Consider the following 23,957-nt stretch of genomic DNA (forward strand, 5'->3'; position numbering starts at 1 on the left):
TATAAGTTCAGCTCAAAATACTCTACACAGGGTTCATACGGGTCCTTGAAATCCTTGAAAGTTTGCGAATCTGGGGGGAAAAATTCAAGGCCCTGGGAAGTTTTTGAAAATATACATACATAGATACAGGTCATTTAAAGTGCAGGAATCTATTTTATGCAAGAAGTTTTCTGGAAAAAAATCCATATTATTCACTGTGTAGTGTAGGATAATATCATAAAATTCTAGACTTTTTAAGCACACGTGCTAAACTGTTTGCTTTAAATGCTTGTATCTTCTGTATGTGAATGTTGATTCATATCAAAATGCTTTTTTGCATAGTTGTGTTTGACACATGAAAACGTTTCTTGTTACGTATGTGTTGTTCCCTGAGAAGGGGACGAGACGCTGCGTCTCCCTTGCCATACTTCCTGCGTCCCTGTAACGCCGCCTTTGGCAATATTTCAGATAGCGATATACTTCCTGGCTCCCGCGTCACCATGTCTTTGTCGTTAAGCCTCACTATTGGTATAATTTGATAAACACATTCAGATGCACTTAACCCTGGAGGCGTCCACAAAGTGTCACCGCAGTGACGCAGCGCGAGTTCCCTCGAAAGGGAACTGTAACAATGTATCTTAAAAGGTAACACAATGTAACCTTGCTCTCATTTGAAATGTGTCCCCACATTTAGTCCTTGAACTTGAGGGTATTGGACCTGGAAACTCATTGAAAGGTCCTTGAATTTGAAGTTAACTAAGGTGTGGGAACCCTGTCTGCAGATCATATATCAAAATGCCCCTATTTGGGTTGAAACAAAAATGTGCTGTTTTCGTGTCTGTACCTTTAAATGCAAATGAGCTACTGCTCCTCCCTACTTTACCAAGAGACAATGAGCGCTTCCAGTTTAAATATATCTGATTCCTGTAAATACAGTCTGAGACAACAGTACCTCACTATTGAGATATGGTAGACAGCATGCAATTTGTTGAAGGCGGAAATTATGGTAATGCAGGACTGTCAGTCAGTGGTCTTGGGCGGGGCTTTATCAGTGTGACGTCACATTAACAAGAGAATCAAAATGGCATGTCTAATGAGACTGCTTTGGTTTTATGGGAATTCAAATTTGTTTTTCATTGTAGTGTTGCTGCTGCCAACACACATTTATGTCCAAACACCTAAAAGTGGATTTTGCATAATATTTATACAATTTTAAGGATACTACAGTTCATCATATTAAAATGTATAATAAGCTTGTCACATTACATGTTTATGGCATTCAGAGTTTTTTTAAACCTTGACTTGTATATTGTGCAGATGTTTTCTTAGTAATTAACTGACATTTAAACATATCCAGATTTAAAAATATATATATTTTATCTATGTTACATTTGTATGTAATGCACCACATAGCACTGCAGTTTAAACCTGATAAATATATATTTTGATATTTATATTTTCAATAAAATCTTGATTGGTTTTCTCCAAAAGCCTCAGCCTGTTTTATTGGATTGTGCCGGGACAAGAAAGAACAATGAATAACATTGTTCGTTTATTTATTGCAGTATTGTCGAGGTATTGTTGACATAGACAAAGACACAGGTACAGTAACAAAAACTTGGCAGGTCATGTGATTTTGCAACATAAAAGAACAAAGAAACAAGAATGTATTACTGAAATCAACAGTGCAGTTTGTTCGTTTCTTAAAACACACACACACACAAACAAACATTGTGGTCACAGACAAATGCACAACATAAACAACAACTAAATGAAAGTTAAAAAACCAAGTTATTTTATATATAAAACTAACTACACATTGATATGAATGTTTGCATAATTCATTTCGGTTATGAGGATAAGCCAATGATACAGTTTAAATGATGTGGGAAACCAGGGTTAAGAAATCAGGTTGTTTGTAAACAGTTCGGTTCAGTTGTCCTATATGAGCCCTTGGCATGCTACACTTTGTCTGGTTAGTCCTTCATTTGCAAATACACTAAAACATCACAGACGTTTAGGTGCTACTAAACAAAAATACAATCACACAAATAAACTGAAATAATAAATAAAAAAATATGGCCTCACGATTCATCAAGGTCGGATTTCGTTTTTCTCGTTTGGCTTTCGCCAAGCTCCCAAGATGTCACAAATAGAAAGATATTCTTTAAAAAACATACAAATAATACAATAAATAAGAAGTACTCTTCCCTTCAGTAAAAACATTTGCATTGTGTGCACAATAAAAAGTTAGGGCGATTGCGATGTTGTGGGTGACGCCGAACATTTGTTTGGTCAACTTCACCTCAGATCCATCATATACTCTCTCTCTCACACACATGTACAGTGATTTTATGAAGATGCTTTCAGTAAACCCAGCTTACGGGAACCCACTGCGGCTCAGTGCAAAATTTGTCCACAGCCGACTGCAGTTTCTCAAATGCACAGTCTAGGTTATCATTGACAATGATGAGATCAAAGTAGTGCCGGTAAGCCCGGAGAATACGAGCGCTTTCATCTACTGTCTTCTTCAGGTCGACATCCTGTAAGAAACATGAATTCCTTTAACGTTGACACTGATAAACACAGATACTATAATATCACTTTTAATGAAGAAAACATGAGCGTTTCATGACTGTGCGAAAGTAACTACTGTACATTAAGCTATAATCCTATTCATTTGCAGAAATTGCTCAGTTATCGTACTTTCATATTGATCATATCTATAGCCGTGGTCAGAACTTACTGTGAGTTGTTTGGCTGTGATTCCAGCATCGACCACAGCTTGGTGCATGGCCTTCAGCGTGTCAAACTCTGGAGCTGCGATGCACACCACGTATGGCATAAACTCTGCTGTTTTTAACAGTTTTAGGGCCTGAAGAAAGACCAGATAGACAAATATGTTAACATGCCTTCATAATACAACCATAAACTTGCATTATCCCATCAGAAAGAGCACCTATGGTCTGATTCACGATTTTACATTTCTTTGGTGTGTAAGTGTGTATTAGTTAATGTTAACGATATGCAAAAGGTACAAACCCCAAAGTAAATGATTACGCAAGTTATTGTCTCCAATGTAAATCTTTTTTCTTAGACTACAACAAACACACGGATTGTAGGCAACAGTTTACTTCCTGTGATTGGTGATGTAGACAAGACCGACATTATCATAATTCCTCCCGCTTCCGTTAACTCCTGTTAACATTGCATTGTGAGCAAATCTTTCAAACATGGTAAGGAGCATCACATTTCCAGCTGACGTCAGATGTATTTAGGTATATATCACAACGTATAGATTAGCTGGCCAATTAGGGGCACAGAGCTTTTCAGATCAATGAGTTTTGAACAAAATCCGTGCATTTTAGGAAGACCGGGATATCTGGAGCTACAAAAATGTACGGTATGTGGAAAATAATGTGTTTTTTAACCATATACGACGCGAACACATTGTATTATACCAAATACACAAAATAACACTGTGTTTTAGCAATGAAATTGGTGCCCTTTAAAAAAAGTGTTTTAATTTCAGAAGAACCCAAAGACAAATCCAAATGTAAATTCATGCATTCAACGGTTTCTGATGTGTTTTTCCATTATTAGCAATCATCATGTGAATGTAATAAATGTAGAATTAACAGTTTAGAGAAATCTAGAGAGGGACGAATGTTCACCTGAGGATTCACATCCAGAATGCAGGTACGACCAGTGTTGACCACTTCGTGAATGGAGTCGATTTTGGTACCGTAAAGGTTCCCGTCATACTCTCCATGTTCTAGATAACGTCCGGCTTTTATATCCATCTCCATTTCTAAGCGTGTTACGAAACTGTACGACTGTCCATCTCGCTCATCCTCACGGGGTCGGCGAGATGTGTCTGAGATATGAAAATATAAAACAGGTAGAAAGAGAGAAAAAAACAAAGTCAATTGTTTTGTGATATACTACATGGTTTTCTACATAAAGTCATCTTACAGAATGTGAAGAACATTCTGTGAAAATATAACCTTCACGTCTCAAAAAATAACTGAGTGAGGCCATGTCAAAGATTGAAGATTAGATTATGAGACTTTAGTCTGGATTTCACAGATGGAACATCACAAATATACAGTTTTTTTTATTAACTGTTGCTTTTATTATTGGTTATATATTCCAGGTTAAATGGGAGTTCATGTACTCACGAGGTACAGTTGTACCAAATCGGTCGGGATGTAGAACAACTAGTCTGTTTTTCAAGCTACGGCGCCCAACTCCTTGTGCTCCGATCAGAACGAGCGTTTTCCTCTGAAATGGGGGCATGCATGCTACTTCCTCGTAGATCTGAAGCTCATGCCGGTCAAACTCTATAGAAGGGTGAATGTGAAACAACAACCAATCAGAAAACGGGTAGATGAATACATAAAATAAATAGTTTTCTCAACAATATAAATGCAGGCATCATTTATTCACCCTCATTTTAAGCCTGCATCAAATTCAAAAAGTGATTTCTTAAATCTGAATAAATGAGTAATGGTAAGTAAAAGAAATTTTTTTTTTGAGAAAATAAATCAGAAGTTGTATTCCAAAAAATGCATAGATATTGTAATATATTAATAAATACATCTTTCATACATATCCATAAATGTCTTAAAGGGGACATTTCACAAAGATGTAAAATAAATATTTGGTGTCCCCAGAGTACGTATGTGAAGTTCTAGCTCATAATATCATATAAATAATTTATTATAACATTTTAATTTGCCACTTTGTAGGTGTGAGTGAAAATGTGCCGTTTTTTGGGTGTCTTTTAAATGCAAATGAGCTGATCTCTACACTAAATGGCAGTGCTGTGGTTGGATAGTGCAGATTAAGTGGCGGTATATCCCCTTCTGACATCACAAGGGGAGCCAAATTTCAATAACTTATTTTTTCACATGCTTGCAGAAAATGGTTTATCAAAACTTAGTTACTGGGTTGATCTTTATCACATTTTCTAGGTTGATAGAAGCACTGGGGACCCAATTATAACACTTAGGGGTTGTGTACACCAAAACTTTTAAACGCGTCTGAAAATGCCTCGACAACGCCGAATGCCAGCTGTTTTTCAGCTGAGTGCCTTCTTTCTTTAGCTGAGCGTTTTGGTAGCTCTGATACATCAGCTGTGAGACGGTTGGTTGCCGTGATACTTGTCCCGCCCCTTCTCCACTGTGATTGGACGGCCGCGTGAGAACTGACATTGACGAGCGGAGCTTTTTACCCAAAGTTGAATATTTTTCAACTCTCGGCGCTCACGTTGAGCGCAGAAAACCCGCCGGGTGCCGGTTTTCAGCGCGGAAGAAAACCGCTAGCTGCTGGATTCTTTGAAAAACGCAGAGCTTCCATTGGAAACAATTGAAAACATGCGCCGGCCGCGGGCGTAAAAGTTTTGGTGTGCACAACCCCTTAAACAAGGAAAAAGTCAGATTTTCATGATATGTCCCTTTAAAAACATCCCAGATATCTGAAAACTTAAAGGGGTTACCTGCATTCTTAGCAGTAAGATACATCATCCTTTTCTTCTTTTTACTATTTAATGTCCCACACAGAATACCTAAGAGAAACAGAGCAAGGCATGTAACACTATATTTGGCCACAAGAGAGCAGTACAATTTTATGTAGACACTCTTGTCATGTTAAAGCAACACTATGTAGTTTCCATGTAAAATGACTTACAGCTCCCCCATGTGGTTGAAAAGCGCAACAGTGTCTGGTATCAGACACTCTTCTGCAGGCAGGGGGAGGGGAGGGGCTGTGTGCTCTACCCTCCACCGCCACTTTCAGAGTGTGCTTGTAGCAGCTAGGAGGCTGCTCAGGTTGCAGCAACAGTACAACTTGTCCAGTTAAAAGTTGTTCTATCACTGAAATAATTTTGGAGACATTATTTAAAGGTAAAAAAACTACATAGTGTTGCTTTAATGGACAAATTTGTGTGTATCCCTTGCAAGAATTTAAAGTGTTACCCACATTTTTGCTAAAATTTCACATGTATAAGCTACTGTTACAATTGTAAAAGCACAGTAAATTCACATATACCGTATTGTGATGCCTTATTAGTCAATACAATGTCAGAATTTTACTTTTTTCTTAGTAATGCCTAATACTAAGCTATCAATAAACTATGGTATGTTAAAATAAATGTTGTTTTAGCAATATTTTCACAGTTATACTATATGTCTTATATTCATATAGAGAAGAGGATTATATGTCTTCCTATGCATGTGAGTGTTTAAGTGTTTTACCTGTTCCATCCAGATCTCTAGGAACAAACGCTTTTCTCTTTTCCTCTAAAAACTGACTGGGAATCAGCCCAGTAGCTCCTCCCACTACATGGCATGCCTGTTAGTCAAAACAATATGCCAAATGAAACACGATCCAAACAAACAGATCAATGCAAATGAGTTTAAATCGAGAGTAGGTCAACAAAACAGGATTATCAAACCTGCCACCAGTTTGGGTCCTCCCTGTTGACAATCTGTAGGATATCACCTCTATTGAAAGCAAGCCCCGCCTCTTTGCATGGAATCAGATTGTCATTGGCTGGATTGTAGTCAAAATGTGGTTGCACGTACACCTGTGAGAAAACACAAGTTGGAAAAATAATTTCATCCAAAAAGCACTCCGCGTGATTCTCATGTAGTAAATCTACAGTAAATAATCAGCAAATTACTTAAAAAAAGTGTTTCTTCTATATTTGCCCCTTTTTTTCATAGGAAGTTATAATAACTATGTGATGTGTGTTCAAGTTATTTAAACCAGAAAAAAACATGCTGGACAATTTCATAATTATTTCATACATTTTTTAACGTACCAACAAAGAATAAAAGATATGATGGTGGTGCAAAGGTTGGATGTGTAATTGATGCCTTGTGTATTTAATCATCGTTGTGCTGCCGGAGAGAATGATGGGAAATGAAAGCGTTGCGGAGGCTTTATCTCTATTCAATGTACTATTCAAACTCAGTTATATAAATGAAATTATGACCTAAACCAATTTGCAGATGACTCAACTGACACACTCCCAAATCCCATTTATTCATGGGGGTTAACATATTAACCTTTCATTGTTTGTTAGAAAATGAAAAAAAACCTATCATAAAAAGAGAGGTCCTCTACAATATATTGAGCACCTTACTTTATAATCTAGTTCCACAGACTTGCAAGTACTGTCACAAATCCTTTGTTATGTTTCCATCTTCCTGAAACCCATAAATATATGATTTGTACACAGTGAGAGAGGGAAAATATCAGGAGCCATGAAATGAGATTTGCGTGTACGCGTGTCCTGTCCCAGATAACATGTCGAGTGTTATTAATAGGCTCTCATGGATTTCTTTTACTACAAAGCATCACGGGATTTCAAAAATGGCCAAATGCAAGCCTAGGGATGTAAAAATAATGTGTCGGTATACACACAACTGCACAGGTTTACTTGTGTGTCATACATTGTACCTATAGCTCAACTAGTAGAGCATTGCATTAACAGCACAAAGGTCATGTGTTTAATCTCAGGGGACACACATACGGATTAAATGTATAGCTTGCATGCATTGTAAGTCACTTACAATGTGTCTGCCATTTTACATATTCCTGTAAGATTCCTGCAGTTAGTTATGTACATGCATCTCTGTATGTATGCATGCATGTATGAATGTATATATGTGTACCTGTGGTGCTGCTGAAGCATCTCTGTAGCTGGGCAGAATTTTTAGGGCGATCCCCCCACTACACTCTTTCAGCATCTCCTGTAGCTCAGTGGGATTATTGCCAACGTCCTTTCCATTCACTTCCTTTATGATGTCACCCACATGCAGCAGACCCTGCCTGTCAATCAACCCTCCGTGAAGGATGCGAGCAATCACCAGGTCACCCTTGTCCATACGGAAGGTCACACCCTGAAGGATAAATCGATTGATGACACATTCAGATGCTTACACACACATAGAAAGCACAAAGTTTAAGCAATTTTACTAGTTCGTCATTATTTTTTTTAAAGTGATGATTTGGCTTTGGCTAAACCATAAACAAATCGAAATATTAGACTCACGCACCAGTGGTTCTACTGCTTTCTTGCGGATACCAATCATCCTGACCGCATCAGCCTGCATGAGAGCATTGTTTATTGCCGCATCATTGGTTACCTCAGGAGGGGGCGGAGCTTCGTAGCACTTAGAAGCCACCATGTCATGGGCCTCTAGAAGAGACTGGAAGAGAAAGACGAAATAATGCAGATTTAATGAGATAAAACTAGACAAGATGAGAAGAACTGCACATACCTGAAAGTGAGGCTCCAGCAGGATTTTGGAAAGTTCTGCTGCGCTGTCATCACGTACGCTTAGTCTGCTGATGTCATCCAGAATCTCAGTCACAAGCTCAACGTTATTCTCCTGCACTGCCTCTAGTTTAACATCCTCCAAACGCTCGTGAGCCTGTATACACACGTGAATAGCTAATCAGTTTATTCACATTGGCTTTTTTGGATGAAACGGTTTTGATTGAACATTTTAATGGCTAAATATTCAGGAATAATACGTGTTATTCAGGCATGAAAATATCCAAACAGTTAATTGACTCTTTCAAATCAGTCTCAATTCAATATAATTGAAATCTCACCTTTCAACTAGATTACAGTCTAAAGAAGGGTTTTCAAACTTTTTGATGCAAAGGACCCCCAAATATGATGAACTTTTGTGAGGGACCCCCCCCCTTTCTAAAAGATATATAACAATTTACATATTTTTATTTTTAACAATATTATTGGCTACACTTAGCGTAAAGCTGGATGTATAAGGGTCAGTGACAAAAAAAAGGCAAGAAGAGAAATTCAAAAATCTTTTTAAAAAACTTGTTTTAAAGCAGGCATTATGTTTATTTAAATGCACATAGTGTATTTATGTTGATTTTATGCAATAAAAAATTAAATTTGCACAATTTTTATGAATGTTAAGACTGAATGGACCTGAAAATGTCAAATGGTGTAACCGCCAATTGCGCCAAAGAATAAGAAATATTAAATATTTGATCCACACCTTGATGGCATGTAAGCGTAATCATCAAAAAAATTAAATATCATTTTATTAGTTATTTCTAAATGTAAATTTTTATGCGTTTTTGTAATATTTGTCCGGACATACAGTATGCTGAAAACAGCTCTGCTTTCTAAATAATCTTTGACAAATGATGTAAAAATGTATGTAAAAAAAATCATATTACACTAAACTAGATGATTATATTTTATTCCACATTTTTTATTAATATATATATATAGTTTTATTTAAAAAAATACTAGTTACATCAATTGACACAGACCAGTTACACCACATTGACATTTTTGCAATTATCCCCCAAATATTCTTTCAAAATGAAATAAAACCAGAAATTTTAGACTTGGTCCTCAAAAAAGAGAATGTATGCAAGAAATCTGCAAATTTATTTTGAAATTTTAACCCTTTTACATTTAATTGAACAATACGGACACAAAATAATTTATGTCATGTCATTGACCCATAAACCTGAAGCCAAACATTTTTTAATTGTTTTTTAATACTGCAGCTTTGAAAATAAATCTTGAATCATAGCAGCTTTACAAGGAACCCTGCCTTACAATTCCCAGTAAATAAAAACACAGAAAAAAGAAACAAAGCAAATATAAATTATTCTGGAGTCTACGTAGCATTAAATAAGAGATGAAAACCTAATAAATCAAAAAAATTCTGTGTTGTTTTTCTCAGAAATTTTCTGGTGACCCTCTAGAACCTCTTGGGAGTCCCCAAACCTCAGTTTGAAGACCCTGGTCTACAGTTTACCTTGGCAAGTGAGCGGACGATAGGACTCTCCATGATGCCTTTGAGGAAGATGAGGTCAATGTCTTTGGCCCCGGTGGTGGTGGGCAGCTCACCCAGGTTTTCCAAAACCTGCTGCATAGCTGCACATATACAGAGAGACAGTTACAACACCTGCAACACTGCAAGTATACAGAGTCAAAGGCAACCTGCAGATTAAACAAACTTCACATCAGAATATCAGATGTCTGAAATATGACTCGACAGAAGTCTCATCTCTTTATCAGTCCTTGTGTGTTGCGTTAATTTGATCCACCAAGATCATTTTCTAAGTGTAAACCAGTACAGTGTGTAAAACAGGTGTTATTTGTGTGTAAATTGGGTGAGGTATGGTGGGCATCACTGTTTACTTTTCACTTTCCTCAGCTATACACACTGTTGTGTCACACTCTCTGAAATAAAGGTACAAATGGTGTCCAGGGCGTTACTTTTGCCAAAAGCGCACCTTTAAGAGTGCATATTAGTACCAAATATATACATATCTCTACCTAAATGGTACATATTAGGACCTTCTTAAAGAGTACTGCTCCAGTGACTTCAAAATGTCCTTATTTAATCATACTGATGTCCAAGTTAGCATTAACATCATTAAAATATTTTTAATGTGAAGATATTATAGACAAGACCATCCACACAACTCACTTATCCACACACAAGTTTTGTCATGTGTAGCCTGCAGTAGTATAATCCATCTGACAGTGTGTGTGTGTGTGTGTACATTTATTCTCCATCAGGAAACAGTAGGCCAGACCAACAGATCAATATTTAACCTGGTTCAATTCCTGTTATTTAATTCAGGTCAGACGCTCCAGCAACCCAATAACAAGCATCGGCCGGCTTTGACATTGTACCACTGTTTATTTTCTATTGTAAATATGTCACAGAGAAACATCCCTGGGGCGTCCCTTGATTTGCCTGAACAGAGTACATAATGGATGAACTGATGTAGTAACAAACAATTGAGGAACAAATAAAAAATGAACGGCAACCAGCTATGTGTGCACACACAAACACGCACGCTGTCTGTCAGACTTTATAACCCACATTTATGCTTGGTTTGAGGACCTAATTAGAGACATTACTAAAGTATTTGACAGATAAAATATAGCTTTGGGGTAAGCTGTTATAACATTCCCAGCGGTTTAATTACACACCTTATTTACAATAAATTACATGCACATAGTCATAGCATCCCACTTACAAAAAAAACCCACACACATTTAAAGTGTGATGTTCATGAACTCAAAATGCTGTATTGTACTTATTGTAAGTTTATCATAAATTTGACAGTATGGGTTCGATCCCAGGGAACAAACTTGATAAAAGGTAAAGCTTGAATGCAAACTAAGTTGCTTTGAATAAAAGCGTATATGCCAAATGCATCAATGTAAATATAAATGTAAATCTGTCAATGAGTGCTACAAGCTACCTGCTCAGAGGTGCACAAATTCACACAACCTGGCAACCCATACATTAGCTCTTGCTTTGGTTACACCCCTCCTTATTAAAGTAAGACATTTTCTTACAGCAGATTTTTTTTTTATGTATCACTTAGAGTATGTTATGTTAAAATAAGATAAAATATGAAAAATATTTCTAACCTCCGGAAGTATCTGCTCCCTCATCGAGTTCGAACACCCCCGCCCCACTTTCTCCAGTCACCCCGGCATTAGAGTTCAAACCTGCTCCACTTATGAACGATTCGGCCACAGTTAAAATCATTTCTGCTCTGTTAAAACTAAATAAAAGCTACTTTAGGCTTGCCCACCACAGCCAATAAAAAAGAGGCTTAAATAAAAAAGCACAGACAGAAATACGGTGTACTGTCGTGCTGTAAAAAAGCGGCAGAACGTTAGCAAAGAGAGAGAGAGTATTCCAGACATCGGCCAAGCACAGATGTGGACACATACAAACACTGATCCTCTTACTCGCTCTTTACTTTGACACACACACACACACACACACACACACATAGAGCCCTCCCACCAAACCCCTAATCCCACAATCCTGTCCTGCTGTTTCAGACTCCGCCCCTCACATCAGAGACAGCCCCTTGTCCCTTTAAGCCCCCTTGTGGATCTTATATAAGTATCCTTATATAAGCTTAGCAACAGGGGGACTAACCTATAGATCAGTGGTTCTCAAACTTTTTCAGCGTGCAGCCCCCCTTGTATGGTGCATTCCTTCGCGGCCCCCCAAATTTTTTTTATAACAAATTTGTTCTAAAACGTAACATTTAATAAGACAAAACATATTAAAGTATACAAAGTAGTGCTGTTGGTTTGTAGCCTTATTTTTTTTAGGTTTAATTACACAGAATTCATGATAAATTAATGTGTTTTATGAAATGTAATAAAACTGGGGCCCCCCTGGCACCATCTCCCCAGTTTGAGAACCACTGCTATAGATGACCCCGCCCCCTCCCCATTGAAAACTTTTAAAGATGTCTCTTTGGTCATTGAATATCACTCTGTATCAATCATAGTCAATATAACTTACAAATGGTCAAGTTTGTTACCATCACTGTTACTTTAAAGATTAAGGAGCGGTTTCCTGGACTACAATGCACTTTGCATTGACATATCTTAAAGGGACATTCCCCTTTTTTTGAAAATATGCTCATTTTCCAGCTCCCTGTTAAACATTTCTTTCTTACCGTTTTAGAATCCATTCAGCTGATCTCCGGGTCTGGCGCTAGCACTTTTAGCATAGCTTAGCACAATCCATTGAATCTGATTAGACCATTAGCATCGGGCTAAAAATAACCAAAGAGTTTGGATATTACGCAGCAGCCGAAAGTAGTCCCCTTGGTTATTTTCAATAGCAGGGAACTATTTTCGGGCAGTGCGTAAAATCCAAACTCTTTGGTTATTTTTAGCGCAATGCTAATGCGATGCTAACGCCTGCTGCAGCCATGTTACATAAGCAGTGTCATTGATTATTACGCCAGTTGAGAGTATAGTTCCTAGCCATATCTGCGTAGAAAATCACAGCTTTTAATTTTCTGTCGGTCTTAGTACACAATGTTATTACAGAAGAGTCAAGTTTTAAATAGGAAAAATATCGAAACTCTTTGATTATTTTTTTAGCGCGATGCTAATGGTCTAATCAGATTCAACTGAGTGTGCTAAGCTATGCTAAAAGTGCTAGCGCCAGACCCGAAGATCGGCTGAATGGATTCCAAAACAGTAAAAATCAAATGTTTAACTCAAAGGGAGCTGGAAAATGAGCATATTTTCAAAAAAAGTGGAATTTCCCTTTAACATATATCGGTGTTGCTTACAAAAACAATGAAAAAAGATTCAATTTTCATACTGTATGGCAAAATTTTAGTTAGCACATATCGCACTTTCGTTAATATCGTGCATCCCTACTATATGTACATTTTATTGTATGTAAAAAGTTTAAACTATCAAAGTAGTTGACATTCACGTTCATCCAAATGGCTGTTCTTATACAAGCGCTACATGCTGAACTCCCTTTAACGCCTAGTCTGATCTCAGGTCAGTTTGTCGAGGCATCCATGCACATGGTTGTCATAAGAGGATACGATCTTTCCCTAATCCAACTCTCCCTCCCCCCTCACCCATAACTCCCCCCTTACTCGTGGCTTTTGTAAATCTGAGCCAGATTTTAATCTCAATACGACCACAGCGGATTACAGAATCCATTATGAGCTTGCTGGGGCAGGGCTGAAATGGCACGTCCAAAAATCAGGTGTGTAAACGACTCGTACATTTAATTCGGTATCATTCACATGCTTAGTATGATCTGCTTGCACGTCAGTGATGTTGGTTTTACTTTCAATAGCAAATGTTTACTGTATGTGTATTTTAAATGTTCTATTTGTTCCGACAGGACAAACAGGATACAAGAAAGCAGAAAGTGAACTTTAGCAGTAACAAGTGAGAAATTATAAATTTCGTCTTTGAGTTTTATACAGAAATTATGAAAAAACAATTCCAACGAAGTAAATTAGTATACACCGTAGCAGCACACTGACCATGAACATGCATAGCATCATTTGCCTTTAGGTACATTCTGCTGTCGCTCAAAGCCTATTATCTTTTTAGGTATCAGCTCTTTAAGCATTCCTTGGTAGAGCATTACGCTAACAATGCCATCGTGACACACACAGATTAATAAAACATATACTTTGAATGTACTTTAAGTCACTTTGGATAAATGCAAATGTGCTCATTCAAAGGCTAAACTCAAAGCATCAAGTTCACATATACATAGACAAAGTTAACCATTTGAGACATGGGGTTTTGTCTTTACGACTTGCAGTACCATTATAAGCCTGCAGCAACAGCAGAATGTATCTGTAGGAAAGACAACCCGATTGGTTGCTTCCTGGTCCAACGTAATGGAATTAATAGACACCAGCCCAAAAAACCCCAATGAAGGATTTGATTTCCCAGCAAAAACTGATTAGGGAACTTTTGCCCTGTGTTAGAATTACTTTAGGGATAATGATGAAAAGATCAATAAATTAGTATGTCTATGTTTATATCTAGAAAGACTGAGTACTTTTCTGTCCCACAAATCATGCGCCCGGTTTCAGTGTAGTTTTTCTTAAGTTCATAGGTGTACAACAGTACAGCTGTGTACACAATACAGCGATTTAAGTACTGGGAAGACCACTGAACTCTTAACAGCAGTCAGTTTAACCGCAGTAAAGATTGAGGTTAGTGACTCAGGATTCCATTGGTTATTAAAAACAGACTGAAATATTTGCAATCCGAATCAAGATTTGTGAACACCCAGTATAGTCATTTTTTACTATTTATTAAAATGATCCTAAATAAAGAACATTATGTGAAAATGTAGCCTTGATATATTTAATATTGACTGAGTAAGATCATGTCAAAATTTGAAATGAATGTGATAGAGCCCGACCGATATATCGGCAGGCCGTTATTATCGGACGATATTAGGCATTTTCCAAACTATCGTATCGGCATTCATAATGGTCGATAAACAAATATTTACACACACAAAAAAACGGACGAAACAGCCTTCAACCATGTCATGAGTGTTGCCGTTGTAAAGTGTCTCCCACAGAGGGCACTTTACAACCTTCCTGTTGGCAACACTCGTGTATAACGCGTCACACATCCTGCAACCTGCTGATCCAGCCAGAGTTGGGCAGAGAGAACAACGGTTAAGTGAGTTCATGGTGAGTTGGTCACGACTCACGAGACAATAAAAAAACAAGTTTCTTTTTAAAATGCATTATCATATTATTTTAGTTAAAACCACTGATCTATACAAATGACTGGATTGCGCATAGAACGCTTAACGTAACAGCGTGAGGTGAAGCCAGCGCAGAGTTCGAGCCGCCATCTTGGTATACCCAACCGGCAGACGGCGTCATTGACTTCCTTTCAAAATCATGTTTTTAATTCACCCGCTTTACAGCGTATCAGTCACGCAAAATTATTTTTAGGATATGTGTATGTAAATTAACTGTTAATTCTGGTGTTATTTGCAATGTTTATGCTTTAATCGGGCAGGAAAATGGATTTATAAAAAACCGTTAAGGTGAGTGTGTCTGCTGCGTTCTGTTAACGACACGGGTATAAATAAAGTTTTTTTGACATTCAGCTACACGGTCAACGTTATTTCTCTAAATAAGTTGAGGTAACTTGTAAGTTTAGATAACATAAAACCAGTGAGCACGTTTGTCATTAATACTAAATATGCTGCGGTCTGTCTGGTGATCTGATACTGTAATGAAGATGAATGTATAATAACCATAGACCGTAAAAAAATATGGACGTAGTGTCCGTGACGTCACCCATTGGTTTGTGAAGATCGCTTTTGAAGCTTAAAGTAGGCGTTGCCTGCCGTCGCCATCTTGGCCGCGCGTCCCCGCGAATTACTCGCGGAAAACCGAAAATGGGTAAAGAGGCGGGACATGGGTGAAGCTGAGGTGAAACCACGCCCGCCTAGCGCGAGTCTAGTGACAGCAGTGGCTGTTCAAGCGACCACGCCCTTAATTATGCAGAAGTTTAAGGCTTAATATATTCTAAACGGGTGAGTTACAAAAAAATTCACCCCCCTCACAGTTGTCATGAAGGGCAAAATTAGCTATATAGGCCAAAAACACTTTTTGTACCAGGCTATAAACATATTATTTTCTATTGTAAAGTTGGCCATTTTTAACATGGGAGTCTATGGGAATTGACTCCCTTTTGAAGCCAGCCTCAAGCGGCCAGTCGATGAATTGCAGTTTAAGTCACTTCCGTGTTGGCTTCATTAGAGAGATCGGAAGGTTGCCCCTCGATAATAACTGATTAAAAACTAAAATGTACAACTTTCAGTAAATAACTATGTACATGCTTAGGACGTTTGTGTTGTAATAATGTACAGGGTAACTTCACATATAAAAACGAAGACTAGTAAAGTGATGTTTTATCATTAAAATCTGATCGCGTCCATTGATTTAATGGAATGTTTGGGTATACCAACATGGCGGCGCGGTGGCTTCACAGTTGTGACGTCATGCGCAATCCAGTCATTTATATAGATCAGTGGTTAAAACTCATAAACAACTACAAATAACTAATGTAAGGGAAATCTGTTAATGTTTTGTTGCGTGTTTCTAAAAAAAATATATATCGGCCGATATATCGGAATATTGGATTTTAAAACCAACAAACATTTGTATCAGTATCGGCCTTCAAAAAACTTTATCGGTCGGGCTTGAGAATGTGAAATAAATTTCAAACTTTGATACTCCAAATCTCATAATTGCATTATCAGCTTTAGCATGGATTAAAGAGGCGGACTAACAAGGTCACATTTTATAAGAAATTTGCGAATTCAGACTATACAAAAAAACCCAAAAATGATTAACGGCCATGAAATTGCAAGCTCAATCTTTACTGAACTGTGTGAACCAGCTTATAAATCTCCTCTAAATAGATTATATTTATAACTTAATATAATTTGCAAGGCAGATAAGCACTCAGTCTCTCTTTTGCTTACTTTATCTCTACCTGCTGTGGTCATGGCTGCTGGTCACTGAAACTCCAGTTGTGAAGACAATGTCACATTCACTAATACTGTTGATGCAAGATAATCATACGAGTAACATCAGGATGATGAGAAGAAACACAACACACACAAAGCACTTCTCATTCACCCACACAAGCACACATACAGGCATGTTGTCCTTTCGCACACATGACTCACTTGTGGCCGATGCTGTTCCTGCTCCCTGCCCGTGCTGTTACACACTTGTCATCCACTGCCACAGCCGAGCATCAACTCTATTGAGAAAGAAAGATCATTTAACGTTGATCGTGCACACACACTTGACGGTCAGGATGGAGGCTGTCACTGCTACCCTCGTCCGGACACAGTGAGGTCATTGTGCGAAAGGGTCATTTGAGGTCAGAAGGCAGTTGGCTGGTTTGTTGTGTTAAGTAAAAGCATTGTTGTGTTTCTGTTGAGTTTATTTTTTACATGCCAAATGTATAATTTACAGAAAAAAATGCAAAACATGATAATGACTGATGATTTTTTTTTTTTTACAGTTTTCAACTATATAATATGGTCAGCAGGAAAATCAAGTTTATAGGCACTTTCAGCTATGTTGCTATGTATGTGCTATGCATATTACATGAAAGTTAAAAAATAGATGCCCCACACACATGTTAAATTAAGATTGATTCAAATGGGACTTCTGTAAGCTTCAGTGAGTCTCTGTGCTTTTATTGGACATTCTCAACATGGGTGATTCTCACGAAATTAGACTTATGAGGTGTTATGAAAAATTTTGATAAAAAGGGAAATGCAAAGTAAGAGTATCAAAATAAGAAGCATACAGTTACAAACATCTCTTCATGTACTATTTTGTACATGATTTTTAAATGACATCATACAAACCAATTTTGTTGTTTTTTCCACATTTAAGGAGGAAATTTTCATTAATGCAATGTGTTAATGACTGGATTTGGGTTCTTTGACATGGAAATATTTATAATTAAAAAATCTAAAAAATATAAAGCTTTAGTGCATGTTATACTATAAACATTTACAGTAAAGAAACATGTGGTATTTGGTGATAATTGGTAAATCTAGAGACAATAAGGAATATAAATGTGTCCAAGACCAATTTTCTCATCCTCTGCAACAATTTTCAATCATTGTTTAAGCCCTCAATGAACTTATATTTTCAACAAAAAAAATTGTTGGAAGGAACATAATTGACTATGACAGTCAAGATGCCTACCTGGTAAGCAGTTCTTATTTTTTTCTCCCCAGATAAAAGTTGAAATTTAGTTTGTCATAGTACCAAGACAACTTTTTAGTTCTCATTACCGAAACATGAGTTTGTAAATGCATATATTTAATGTAATATCATGTTGCGGTAATGATATTTTTATAATGATAATAATCTAAAAAAATGTAAATAATTCTATAGGAAATATTTTTTAAATCCTCTAAAAATAATGGTTATAGTAAGTTCAGAACTTAATCTTATATATGCAAAAAAAAATTGGCTTCAAGGGCTTTTTTAAAAATCTGATGCTGGACACCTTCTAAGTCTGGATTTCACCCACATGAACAAGTTACTAAATTTAGAAAATGATGGGTTTCAAAAAGGGGTGCCTGGTAACCTGTTACTGCCAAGAGCCCGAGGTCATTTCCACAGCCTCTCCTGCTGCCTAGGTCTCGAGAAATATTTGATCATTAGTGGATTTGATGGAGCGCACACAATGATAACAAAGAGTGGGGAATATAAAGCCCCCAAAACCAAGAACATATGAATATTTAGGTCACTTTTCATTATGAAGCATCCTACAAACAAAAGGATTGTGTTGTTTGTACCAAGTTTTACAAGAAAAAAAGCCACAGCAACAATCATCTAATCCTCCTCCTCCTCATTGTCATCACTGTATATGCGTTTTCAGTTGTGTTATATGATAAACATTGAGCATGGGCAAAGGTTTTAAAGAGTATTTGTAAAATCTACTCATTATATTCACAGGCACAACCGAAGGTGAAAAGCATTGTTTATGTAAAGACGTTTTATCCTTGACAGATAATCGAAGCCCCGCCCTCTTCGGAACCCCAAGTCTTCATAATGACGTTGAGGGATTCCCCGGTCACTTCCCACAGGAAATGTTTACACATGCATATGTCCAGTGTGCGAGCTGGATTACACTGTGTAAATGTGAGCTAAATAAAATGTTATACGAGTTTTTCATTTGAGCAGAACTATTTTTTGAAAGCCCCCTTATCTGAAGTCGACATTTGACCGCGTAAATGCACGGAAACATTGATCGTTCCCTCATCTATCTAAACACAAAGTCTTAAAAAAGCAATAAAATCCAAAAATCTAATTTATTGATGACTACATTACATAACATTTACCCATGTAAAAGAAGCGCGTGCCCGTTCAAAAAGGACGTTGAGTAGATATCCGCTCCGTCAAAACAGCGCGGGACGTTTAGTAAATGAATGACACCAGCGGAAACAGAAAAGTTACACAACATCAGGACGAAGAGAAAAAAATCTAACAATAGTTAACGGATATCCAAAATATTTATTTACAAAGATGTTTTCACGTGCGCGGCCATTTTTGTTATTTATTCAAAGCGCGGAGACTTGACCTGGTTTACGTGAACCATATCAGGACATTGAATAGATAGGGATAGGCACTTGTGACATCCACAGAAGAAAGATCATTCATCGGTCGAAAACCGGTGACTTCCAGACAAACACTGCGCGTGCACATATATAACCCAATTCACGCACACTAAAAAAGGACAGCTCGAGGGGGCTGGACTTCGATGGCAAAGTCATGTCTTCCAAAGTGGACATTCATTGTTAGTTTAAATAAAGCAGAACTACACACATCAAAATAATATGATATCTGCACTCACCTTCTATTTGCAAGGTTATTTTCAGTCCTCTCTAGTCGTCCCGGTCAGATATTCAAAAGCTTTTGGTTGTCGTCCGTCCCGTGGCTAACTATTCGGACACACACAATGCCAATCACACACTAAGCCCCGCCCTATCCATTGACGCTATGTGAGTGGGCCAATCAGAGTACGGTATGAATTCATCGCTTCTCGCGGGAGATTACTGTATCTTGAAGGTGTTTATTTTAATGCGTTTAAACGATGGTAAAAAGCCCAGTTGTGCGCGCGCTATATTATGAATTAATCAAGTTTATTTCTAAGCGCTTCGAGTAAACACACAATAAATAGTCACCAACCAAAACCTTTCGTTTACACAGTTTAAACTGAGTTTAGACGAATCTCTTCCCGAACTATTTGCATTTTATTTAACAGGCAAAGTTAGTCGTGCCACCTTTGGTATTTAGTGTCCCTTTCTAAAAAACAAATAGAGATATGAGTTTAGTGGTTCTGTACAATTAATACCTTTATTATTCACTGCCTGCAATATTATTTTTATTTTTATTTTTGATGATATAACAAAATGGATAATATGTCAGAAACTTATATATAATACGAAGCCAGGACACATGAAGGAGATTAAACGATTATACACAAGAGGGCGCCCTTTCTTCAATATGTCCTTTCTGTAGTTTTCCAAGTAAAATCTGGAGATGTTGGGTGTCTGGTGAGATATTTCCTAGAAAACACATTTTATGTGGTGTAAAATAAGTGTAATTGTCCATAAGTATTATTATATAAGTATGTTACTACTATTGACTGCCACAGAATATTTATATTCTTGTGTACACAACTTTGTCAGACACATTTAAAAAAAAAAAATATTATTTAAATTATTCCACTTTAGCTTTTGCTTTAACATGTGTTTTCATAATTTAAAACACAGTGTGCAATTCACCAGTACATAAAACCTCTAGTGACATGTCATTTTGGGGCAAGAAGCAGGTGCTTGCAATGGCAAGGAAACTCTAAAAGGCTTACACATGATTCATGTGCCATTCTATACAGTAGATAAGCTTTGAGCAGCATTGTTGGTATAGTCACTGTTATGTCCATCCTGTGTAAACCTTTTTCAGTTTAAACCATTTTGCACTATAGTTTAGTGTATGTTATATGACATTGACAAGTTCCTTTGTACAGATAAATTCATTAAAAAATCACAAAAATCGGTCTGAAAATCACTTTAGTGATTTTTTAATTCTTAGATACAGTATATTAATAGTGACAAGGCCAAGTTAAGTGCATTGTATTGTGGGATGCAGTTTTTCAGTCCTCGAAATGTATGGCAAATGTTAAAGGTAAGCTGAAAATTAAAAACTAGTTTGGTATTGTTTTTTTTTAGCCAATATAAGTGTCATAAATATTGTTCAGAAATAAGTCCACTTCATGCCATGAAAGGGAACAATTTAATACCATTCCATGAATCATAATGAAGACCTCAATTTATTCTTATTTGAATATGACTTGATGAATTATGGCATATACCAATCACAAACTAAGCTACAATAAACTACAATGTCACTTGAATTTATATAAATAACCACCACCTTACTTTTATACCTATCTTTCTTTTATGATGTTTGGGTTTGCCTTAATTTGACCATCTAAACATGCTTTGAGTATAACCAGTATTTGACCAACAGGTTAATTTCCTCATTTGCAATATAAAATTGTTCGACAGTATTCAGGCTGAAAACAATAAGGCTTTTGAAACACTGCATGGGCGGTTTTAAAGTATTGTAGTCTGAATTAAACATTTCATAATAGTTTCCTGTCCACTTGTAACAACATTCCTTTTGTTTTCTATTACATTAGCAGTGTTCCTGAATATGACTGACATGCCTTTACAGAGAGAAGGACAGAAAACAAAGCAAACTCCTTCAAATAGTTAATTTTATTATCACCGCTATACTGTACAGTCAATAATGTTCTCCTTTGATATTTGGGGATACAATGGACACAATAGGCATACAGACAGTTTGTACAGTCGATGGCTGATTGATCTGTGATGATTCTAGAGAGAGCACAAACTTCAACAAGACTGTAACAGAACGATATACTGTATGCTGGAACACAGATGGGTATAGATTTTTCTTGTTGAGTAATTTTAGGTATATGCTCTTCTGTGTTTTCAGTGTGGCTGTGGTCCTTCACAGGAAGTTAATCTTGATGTTGCAGAGGATTTCAATTGTATGACATCTGATTGCCATAGTAGCATTGAATAGTTAACAGGATGACACATGGATGTTATTAGGTTAACACAATGTCTGAGATCACCACACCAAATGGTCCTCATATCTGTGTATAAACAAGGACAGAAATCTTCATCACTGAACAAAATTTCATAACTGAATAACTATAACTGATACTTGGCGAGTAAAACACAATAGATGATAATCACAATATTCTCATGAAAAATAATAAAATCTGCACAATTTTGAGCTGTCTAAACAAGGTTAAATTTTACAAATTTACCTGGACTGGGGGTTTGACTCTGTTTCACCAAGCAGAAGGTCTGAAATAAAGGTGTCAGAACTGGACCTTTTACCATACCTGTGAGACAGAACAAAAGTGTAAGCCTTATAATGTGATATATTATCTGGCATTTTGTTTAATTAAGTCATATTTGTCACTGTTCCTAATGAAAGGTCTGAGCACCCTGATGAAGATATTTCAGCAGACACTTGCACTGTTAAAAATAAATCTTTTGATTCTTTAAAGTATAATTTCTTACCTTTTTTATAAGAACCTGTTATTGCCAAAAAGAATCTTTTATGAACAGAAACGTTCTTCAGATGTTAAAGGTTCTTTATAGAACCATTTAGCCCCAAATGGTTCTTCTAATGGCATCGTTAAGCACCTTTATTTTTAAGAGTTTGACTGTGTAAAGCAACGTTTTAAAAAACAAATATGAATTTGACATCACATCAACATACTCTTAAAAACAGGTGCAAAGAAGGTTCTTTGAATCGATGCTATAAAATAACCAATTTTGTTTTTACATAGAACCTTACAGTCAAAAGTTCTTCAAATATTTTTTTTTTTTGCCTTTTGTGCAACAGTAAGGTTGTGTGGATTTTAAAGGTTTATGATCTATCATTTTTTTGTACCTTTATTTTTAAGAGTGTAGTTGAAATGCATTCACCAAGGAAATGTGGCCAGCTGTTTTAACACGACAAAGAAGTACATTTACAGCGCTATTGGACGCACTTAATTAGAGAATCAGCGGGGTTTATCTGTTGAATAATAGCTTACCTTGCTTTTGAAAAGAAATCAATAAACTACATTTTACAAGGAAAATGCGTAACACTTCCCAGTTGCGTTATGGTACTTGCTGCTTTATAAGAAATTGATTTGAGATGGTAAATAAAACTCCTATGCATTTACTGTGAGTAGCGTAAGGAAATGGTAAGACTCTCACCTCTGCCTTGTTATAAGGTTGATGTAATGTCTTAGTGCAGAATAATATTTGGCGAGCTCCTCTGCAGGTGCGTCCTCTCCAGGGTTGTTGGGTTTTGTTGGGTACCCTTCCGTAAGAGTTCCCAAACAGACGAACAAGAGAAAGGCACAGGCTGCCCAGCCGATCCACAATTTCATGGTGGGATACATCTGAGATTCAACAAAGCAAGCAAAAGTGCTCATCTGCTAGGTCCGTTGAAACGAATGTCACTATCAAGTCACTTAAAAAATAATCTAAACACGAGCTATACACGTTTCTGTTGAGTAGAAAACTATAGATATGCTTTAATTGTAATAACAAAAACATACTTCTATATTAATATAATAATAATAAAATACTTTTTAGATGTTTAAAGTATGATTTAAAGAATTGGGATCTTAAACTTAAAAAGTTTTTCTTTCCTAAATATTACAACAGCTTGAAATGGTAAACCTACATTGCCTTGAATGAGGTCTCTTCTTGCTCAGTGGGTGTCGCCGCCGATTTTCTGGATTTCGAGTCGTGCGTCGTTTGCTTTTATACCTGTACGCTCGTGCCATAAAGAGCAGAGCCCACGCGTCAGTGAGCGCGACTCTTTTTGATGCGCGCGAGCCCGCGTCACGGATTAATCCTCTGTCATCGTTGCTTTGGTACGCGCGCAATTCTTGTTGATGCTCATTTAAATGTGTGGGAGGTTGTATGGACGCTATTTCACACTAAACACAAGGGTTTTCTGATCTGATG

At 36.9% G+C, this 23,957-nt stretch overlaps 2 protein-coding genes across 6 annotated transcripts; both read right to left on the reverse strand.

The window, feature by feature from the left end:
- Nucleotides 1-1,457: 1,457 nt before the first annotated feature.
- On the reverse strand, nucleotides 1,458-19,893 carry pals2b (protein associated with LIN7 2, MAGUK p55 family member b). Of its 5 annotated transcripts, XM_055218902.2 has the most exons (15): nucleotides 19,739-19,893; nucleotides 17,040-17,116; nucleotides 16,844-16,909; nucleotides 11,438-11,574; nucleotides 9,801-9,919; nucleotides 8,271-8,423; nucleotides 8,046-8,198; nucleotides 7,662-7,889; nucleotides 6,437-6,568; nucleotides 6,237-6,333; nucleotides 5,480-5,548; nucleotides 4,161-4,322; nucleotides 3,654-3,856; nucleotides 2,726-2,854; nucleotides 1,458-2,522 (listed from the first exon to the last, which is right to left on the reverse strand). In XM_055218902.2, the coding sequence occupies exons 4-15, from the start codon at nucleotides 11,556-11,558 to the stop codon at nucleotides 2,346-2,348; spliced, it is 1,743 nt and encodes a 580-aa protein (XP_055074877.2). In that variant the 5' UTR covers nucleotides 11,559-11,574; nucleotides 16,844-16,909; nucleotides 17,040-17,116; nucleotides 19,739-19,893; the 3' UTR covers nucleotides 1,458-2,345. The 5 variants fall into 5 exon arrangements, with proteins under 5 accessions (XP_055074877.2, XP_055074879.2, XP_055074881.2 ...); XM_055218904.2 differs by lacking the exon at nucleotides 11,438-11,574; XM_055218906.2 differs by lacking the exon at nucleotides 11,438-11,574 and having other exon boundaries at nucleotides 16,833-16,909.
- Nucleotides 19,894-21,649: 1,756 nt separating this feature from the next.
- npy (neuropeptide Y) lies at nucleotides 21,650-23,853 on the reverse strand. Its single transcript, XM_055218908.2, has 4 exons — nucleotides 23,671-23,853; nucleotides 23,196-23,383; nucleotides 22,250-22,327; nucleotides 21,650-22,072 (listed from the first exon to the last, which is right to left on the reverse strand). Exons 2-4 carry the CDS (start codon nucleotides 23,381-23,383, stop codon nucleotides 22,048-22,050), a joined length of 291 nt encoding a protein of 96 aa, XP_055074883.1. The 5' UTR covers nucleotides 23,671-23,853; the 3' UTR covers nucleotides 21,650-22,047.
- Between the last annotated feature and the right edge of the window lie 104 nt (nucleotides 23,854-23,957).

This window comes from Misgurnus anguillicaudatus, chromosome 20, assembly GCF_027580225.2.
Source record: "Misgurnus anguillicaudatus chromosome 20, ASM2758022v2, whole genome shotgun sequence".
Taxonomy (NCBI): domain Eukaryota; kingdom Metazoa; phylum Chordata; class Actinopteri; order Cypriniformes; family Cobitidae; genus Misgurnus; species Misgurnus anguillicaudatus.